The 6,967-nt window shown below is 33.5% G+C and overlaps 2 protein-coding genes across 5 annotated transcripts in view; one reads left to right on the forward strand and one right to left on the reverse strand.

Moving 5' to 3' along the window:
• Window positions 1-465: 465 nt before the first annotated feature.
• Window positions 466-3,548, reverse strand: LOC106108081. The gene is made up of 4 exons (XM_013289162.1): window positions 3,365-3,548; window positions 2,651-2,748; window positions 1,703-1,870; window positions 466-929 (listed from the first exon to the last, which is right to left on the reverse strand). The coding sequence occupies exons 1-4, from the start codon at window positions 3,414-3,416 to the stop codon at window positions 906-908; spliced, it is 342 nt and encodes a 113-aa protein (XP_013144616.1). The 5' UTR covers window positions 3,417-3,548; the 3' UTR covers window positions 466-905.
• A 253-nt stretch (window positions 3,549-3,801) lies between these two features.
• LOC106108079 (zinc finger protein 557-like) overlaps window positions 3,802-6,967 on the forward strand; it is a 32,916-nt gene continuing 29,750 nt past the window's right edge. For all 4 annotated transcript variants that reach the window (XR_001225900.1, XR_001225901.1, XM_013289161.1 and 1 more), the window contains exons 1-4: window positions 3,802-4,152; window positions 4,314-4,436; window positions 5,564-5,714; window positions 6,538-6,641. Coding sequence is in view for 2 of the 4 variants with exons in the window: in XM_013289161.1 (XP_013144615.1) it covers window positions 4,024-4,152; window positions 4,314-4,436; window positions 5,564-5,714; window positions 6,538-6,641 (507 nt within the window). In the remaining 2 variants the exon portion in view is untranslated. The remainder of the gene's footprint in view (window positions 4,153-4,313; window positions 4,437-5,563; window positions 5,715-6,537; window positions 6,642-6,967) is intronic.

The following is a 6,967-nucleotide window of genomic DNA, read 5'->3' on the forward strand; positions in this document are numbered from 1 at the left end:
CAGGTATCGATGTGTTTTTTATATATTTTATAAACAGTTATAAAATATGATTCTACTCCTGTAGTCAAATAACATAACAATATGATTTTTAATAAATAAAATTGTATTACGTTAAATAATAAATAAAAAAACTTCTCACCCAATGAGCTTAAGTAAAACTAAATTACAATAGCTTAGAAATATTTGTATTTTTGTATATTTTGGAATAACTCAAAAACAACAAAATAGCGAGCAACAGATTGTATATACTAAAACACAAATAATTCCAATAAAAACAAGACAAAGTACAATATATGCTAAAATCACGTAAAGACCTAATATTTCTTACATACCATTAGCTAACAATAAAATCACTTCTCTTTATCTCACGCTAGCTGTTCCCGTGCGACTTCATCCGCATGAAAAAATGAAAATTTTATTATATTGTTTAAATCTGTCAAATTATCAATTACAAATGTCAAAATGGTATGACATGTGACAACCTTGCTTCCTTGATGTTGGCAGCAACTTATGGTCTCTTTCCCACATTAGGGTTTTTCCAATCAAGATTCTGTTCCATGAGCCTTTAGTTAAAGGACTGAAGTTACACATACTAAAATATCACGAATCAAATCTTTGTAGAAATCCTGTTCTATGCCTCCAAAGATGCGCAATTTGCCGTAACCGCCCCTTAAGGACTTCAATCATTAAAAAAATGACATATTCTGACAGAGCCCAGGGACATAAGCATTCAGTGTTACCAATATACTACCTATATACCTATATACCTATATACCTATATACCTATATACCTATATACCAATACTACGCTGTAACATTTCTTTAACGTCCTCATTGTCCTTGCTTTTATTCTTAGTACAATTTACGGCGTATTTTCCTATGTTTGAATTATCTTCATCACGCTCCTAAAATCTTGTTAGAAAATTCAGCTAGAAACAGATTTTTACATTTTACACCATATAAAAAAACTTAACATAGATACAAAAACTGCTTCATACATTAATGATAAACGCGTTATGGAGATCAGCTGATATTCTAAGATGCAGATAGTCTAGTGAGGAACATGGTGATGGTCTAGGGAGAAACAGGGCGATGGTCTAGGGAGAAACAGGGCGATGGTCTAGGGAGAAACAGGGCGATGGTCTAGGGAGGAATAAGGTGATGGTCTAATGAGGAATAAGGCGATGGTCTAGGGAGAAACAGGGCGATGGTCTAGGGAGGAATAAGGTGATGGTCTAGGGAGGAATAAGGTGATGGTCTAATGAGGTATAAGGCGATGGTCTAGGGAGAAACAGGGCGATGGTCTAGGGAGAAACAGGGCGACGGTCTAGGGAGAAACAGGGCGATGGTCTAGGGAGAAACAGGGCGATGGTCTAGGGAGAAACAGGGCGATGGTCTAGGGAGGAATAAGGTGATGGTCTAATGAGGAATAAGGCGATGGTCTAGGGAGAAACAGAGCGATGGTCTAGAGAGAAACAGGGCGATGGTCTAGGGAGAAACAGGGCGATGGTCTAGGGAGAAACAGGGCGATGGTCTAGGGAGGAATAAGGTGATGGTCTAATGAGGAATAAGGCGATGGTCTAGGGAGAAACAGGGTGATGGTCTAAGGAGGAACAGACAGATAGTCTAGGGAGGTGCAAGCCAATGGTCCAGGAAAAAGCACTCGCATGTACAATTACATATAGATTTTTCTTTTTCTTACCTCTTGACATTTGTTACAAGTATATGATTTGAGTTTCGCATGTTTATATCTATAGTGTCGTCTCGCATTTTTGATACATTCGTATTTAGCGTCACACATCGAACAGCTGTAGATTGAAGTACCAGGTTTAAACAGGACGTTTAAGTTACCTCTTTCAATTTTCGATTTCTGATATAAAAAAAAATAAACAAAATACTGTACAGTCAATATAAATCATACTAATATTATAAATGCGAAAGTTTAGTTAGATGTTTGTTAGTTTGTATCCTAAACGGGTGAATGGATTTTGATGAAATTTGGTATAGATGTAGAGGGTAGTCTGGAAGAACACATAAGCTAATCACTATTGTTTTTTTTATTCCATGCGGACGGAGTCGCGAGCGCAAGCTAGTATGTATTTTTAGACAACTTCTTTAATTGATACTGTCGCTTTAAACTCAGAGCAACACTTCTCGCCAGGACTCTGGATGCGCGCCAATCTATCCATACTGCTAGTGACATTGACAGCTGTCAGCTAGAGACGTGACGTTTATGCCGATAATCTAGAGTTGCGCCAACTCTATAGCACGGTACTAATTTTGTTCCTAACAGTATATATTTACAAAGCTTTTATAGCTTAAAAAAACATTTTACAAGTATTCGTTAATGGCATGAATTTTTAGTACTGAAGCGTATCCTATTCGTGCATTCATATTGTTGATACCAAAGTAATATATAATTTTTTATAGTTTTGTAATATCACCAGCTCACTGTACGACCCCACCGAGGGGCTCGGAGCCTACCCTAATAAGGGGTAACTAGGACATAGTCAACCACGCTGCACTGCGGGTTGGTTGACTTCACACATATCTTTGAATTTCTTCGCCGATATGTGCAGGTTGCATCACGATGTTTTCCTTCACAGTAAGAACGTCGGGTAAATTATGTACATATGAAAAATATATTTACATATTCTGTCAACCTCTTGACTTGACCACAACTATGTGACCCCCCCCTGGCGCCAAAGCTGGATCCGCCCTTGGTTGATTCTGTGTCTTCTACTTCACCTGAAACATATTTAAAAATGGAATGCAGACATTTGAAAATATAGACAGGACATTTTGAATGTATTTATTCCACTGGTTCCATTGATCTATATAAATGGATAGGTTAATGCTTAGAATTGGCAACTTGTTGGAGTTTTTATATGTTTGTATACTGGCAGGCAACACTGTACACACTAAGAATGGTCTTTTAATATTAGAATAATATATAATTTAAATTATTAAGAATTCTACATTTGATGAAATATTGTGAGACTTCACATCTCGACACGGAACAAGTAACATTGAAGGACTAATAGACTTTGTACAAAATATGGTTCAGATATTTTAAATATAATGATGATTAACTAGAAGAAAGTGTTTCAATAGCCCCACACCTCCAGAGCCCCGGACGGGGGAAAGTAACCGTCCAACACAACTTTTGTTTAGAATTGAAGATTGAATCCTCATTACCTCTACCAACCACAAGTTAGCATCAGTATAGTGAAAATAATAATTAAAGTAAATTTATTAATTATGTATAAGAAATCAAATATACATTAAGGGACTCCCTTAGGAAGTTCCTAACAGTTTTCTATTAGATTCTGAGTGTTGTAAACAAACATAGAAAAGTACTTACGTTTCATTTGAGCTATATCCGCGTAGTCTACATTTTCTATACAATCCTCCATTTTAGAATTAAATGTATCACATTTATTTACAAATCATAATAGAAAAAGAACTATATCAATTCTCTAATAAACGAAATTACGTACATATCACAGTGTATATAAACATAAAATTGATAAAAAAAAATATTTTTTGACTTTGACGTTTGACGTCTGATGCACAAATGTGTTGCTATAGTTTTGTTTACGCATTTAGATTAAATAAATCAGGAAGTTAAAAGTGGTTAATTATTGTTGCTTTTAGAAAACCGCTCTATATAATTTTCACAATTTTACTTACTAAACAGAATCTATTTTTATGAATACCTAGTTGGGAAAATAACTAAAACATTTCTATTCACCAATACCATTGCCAACTTTTGAGTAAAAATAATAATGGCTGCCGTTTGTTTTGTTTTCAAAAATCAACAAATTCTTATAATTTTCATATTGTGTTTAAATTTATAAAATTCTGATGTTCCATATTTATAGTGGTTTTACTGATATACCTAAATGTTTATACAGTTTTTTGAACTTTATGTTTGAGTTTGAGTTATGTTTTAAGAATTGTAAAATGTTTCAAAATACGTTTGATTTAATATTTGGTAAAATAAAGAAGTAAATCTTTACAATGGAGTCAAAACCTGAGGCTGCACAGAATCTTCTCTGCATGGCTTGTCTGTGTGTGGAAAAGGCGTTACACGAATTAAAATCACTTGATATTATCAAGTATTATTTGAATTGCATTAGTGAAATTTCTGTGAGTATAAAAATTTTGGAATACACGAAATATTTTAAGCAAATATTCGCTGCTCATTTGGGGACAAATAATATCTTCTTTTATAAAAAAAAGTTACTCCTAAATATTGTCTTAAAATACCTTAGAAATTAATTTAATTACAAATTTGCATATTTCTCCAGCTCAGTGTTACACCGAAGTCTATAACAATATGTTGGGAATGTGAAGCTATGTTAAAGAGAGCTGTCACCTTTAGAGAACAAGTAAAGGACTCCTACAGGATACTCCAGACTTATACTAGTGAGGTAAGTTATCTATAATAGTATTATAAAGAGGAAAGATATGTATTTTTGTCTGAAAATTATAGAGATCCATTCAGCAGTTTAGGCCAGAAATGAATAAACATCCATCTAAACTTTGCCATTTATAATATTGGTGCAATCTTCATATATCTTTATTTCTTATTTTATATATAATGTATTTTACATGATTCGTATTAAAAACGTCGGTGGCTCAGTGGTTTAAGCACTTGACCTGTAATCTACAGGTCTTGGGTTCGAATCCCGCCATGTACCAATGTGATTTTCGATTTTTCGAATTTTCATATGTACATAATTTAACCGACGTTCTTACGGTGAAGGAAAACATCGTGATGCAACCTGCACATATCGGCGAAGAAATTCAAAGATATGTGTGAAGTCGACCAACCCGCACTTGGCCAGCGTGGTTGACTATGGCCAAGTCACCCTTACTTAGGGTAGGCTCCGAGCCCCTCGGTGGGGACGTATAGTGAGCTGGTGATGATGATGATGTATTAAAAAATAAAATAAAACACATTATATAAAAAATAGAACACCACCACCTGCAGAATCCGATAACTCAAGCAACCAGTGGTCGGGGCAGAAACAGGAACTTCCTCACTATGCGAGCGGTTTCTAAAATAACAGCGTTTGAATCGGGCTCTTAATCCACCTGTCTAGCGAGAGCTTCTTAAGATGTTGGTCGAAGCTCTTTGCAACTAGCCTGTGTACCTAAACGACTATAGCAATAATGGTAGTTGATTTCACACATCACATGGCGGTAACCTTGTGAACCATATCTAAATATTTTAATAAGTTTTCATTTTCGGCTTTCACAAGATTCTTGTCATGTGAGATAGTGATATCGTTATTACTAAGATTGAATTATAAGAAACATTTCAATATATTAAATCTATTTTTCTTGTATTATAAACCACAAAGTGTTAAGAATGAATGTGGATGGCTACAAAGGAAGAGGAAGACCGAAGAAAGTATGGATGGATTGTGTGAAAGAGGATATGCTTAAGAAGGGAGTGGATACAGATATGGTTGATAGAGATGTATGGAAGCACATACTGTGCCGACCCTCCGTAAGGGATAAGGGCAAGTTGATTTTTCTTGTATTATTCCAGAATCTTGCAGAGCGTCTCTTATCAGATGTTTCCAGACCTCCTAGATTAAAAATGTTTGCCAATGAGAATATTAACATTGTACCAGAGAATACTGAATGGATTAAAACATGGAGAAAAATTGAATATGTTAAAGATGAATTGAAAATTGAAGGTAAGTTACAGTCATATTGTGAACTTAGGTATTATACAATTTGACTAGTTATGTGATAAAATATGACATAAAGTAATGTTGTTACTGTTAGATTGTTAAGTAGGTTAAATTATAGTTTAACTACAATAAGGTAATATTTGAAATAAAAATAGTCAAAGATATTAAAACAATATTATGTGTATCTTATGCCTTTCTGTCCATGTGGAATCTATAGCTTCTAATAACATAATAAAATTTAAGTGTCTGTAATATGAAAAGAAAAATTCCAGATTTCAGGAAGATTATGTATTTCTCAAAAATTTTTTTGTCTGTCTGTCTGTCCTCAAGCCGCGTTTGTTCCGGATAATCTCCGAAATAGCTGGGTCGATTTAGACTGGATTTTCCCTGATTGGTAGCTGACATATACTGCCATATTATAGGCTACTTTTTTATCTCAATATTGCGTGGACAGAGTCGTAGGCAACAGCTAGTTAAAAAGAAAAGTTATAAGATAGCTTATTTGTTCTTCTAGATACACATCTGACAAATTTCATAGTGATCCATTAAATTATTTTAAAGTTGTAACATCCATCTATCCAAATTTTCGCAATCTTACTCCATACTAATATTATAAATGTGAAAATTTAGATGGATGGATGTTTGTTAGAGTTTGTAGCCTAAACCGCTGAACGGATTTCGATAAAATTTGGCATATATGTAGAGGATAGTCTGGAAGAACACATAGACTATTCCCTTTTGTTTCTTTTAATTCCACGCGGACGAAGTCGCGGGCGAAAGGTTATAATATAAGTAAGGTTAATTTAATTTTTTTTTGTAATTTCAGATGATAATTCAACAAGGAATCACTTGGAAGAGGTAGATGTTCTTATATCAGATAATTCTGATATAGAAGAAAACAGCAGACTTACTAAGATATCTAATATTAAGGTATTTAATCATCACTGCATACAAATTAACAAAATTTATATTCTAACTCCCTTTTTTAATATGTTTAATAAACCAAGATTTTAGTGTTAAAACTATATTTTTTTTCAATTTATTGGACAAAAACAAAAAAGTAAAAAATTAATTAATTAATATGTAATTAATATATAAATAATTAATTAATTATTTTATATATAATTAATTAATTATTAATTAATTAAGAAATAATTAATTAATTATTAAGGGTGGGTTGCACCATATCGCCGGTTACCGTTAAAGTTAAAATTATTTGTAATGGTAATATTTGGAATAACCTTAAAATTTACTAA

This window comes from Papilio polytes, unplaced genomic scaffold (assembly GCF_000836215.1).
Source record: "Papilio polytes unplaced genomic scaffold, Ppol_1.0 DF821845.1, whole genome shotgun sequence".
NCBI lineage: Eukaryota > Metazoa > Arthropoda > Insecta > Lepidoptera > Papilionidae > Papilio > Papilio polytes.

What these genes read in the sequence shown, in the direction of transcription:
- LOC106108081 (XM_013289162.1), bottom strand. Translation starts at nt 3,416, where the DNA reads ATGGAGGATTGTATAGAAAATGTAGACTACGCGGATATAGCTCAAATG. An exon ending in TCAAGAGGTTGACAGAATAT is followed by an intron (nt 1,871 to 2,650) that starts GTAAATATATTT and finishes TTTTTATATCAG; the next exon opens with AAATCGAAAATTGAAAGAGG. An exon ending in CTTGTAACAAATGTCAAGAG is followed by an intron (nt 930 to 1,702) that starts GTAAGAAAAAGA and finishes ATCTGTTTCTAG; the next exon opens with CTGAATTTTCTAACAAGATT.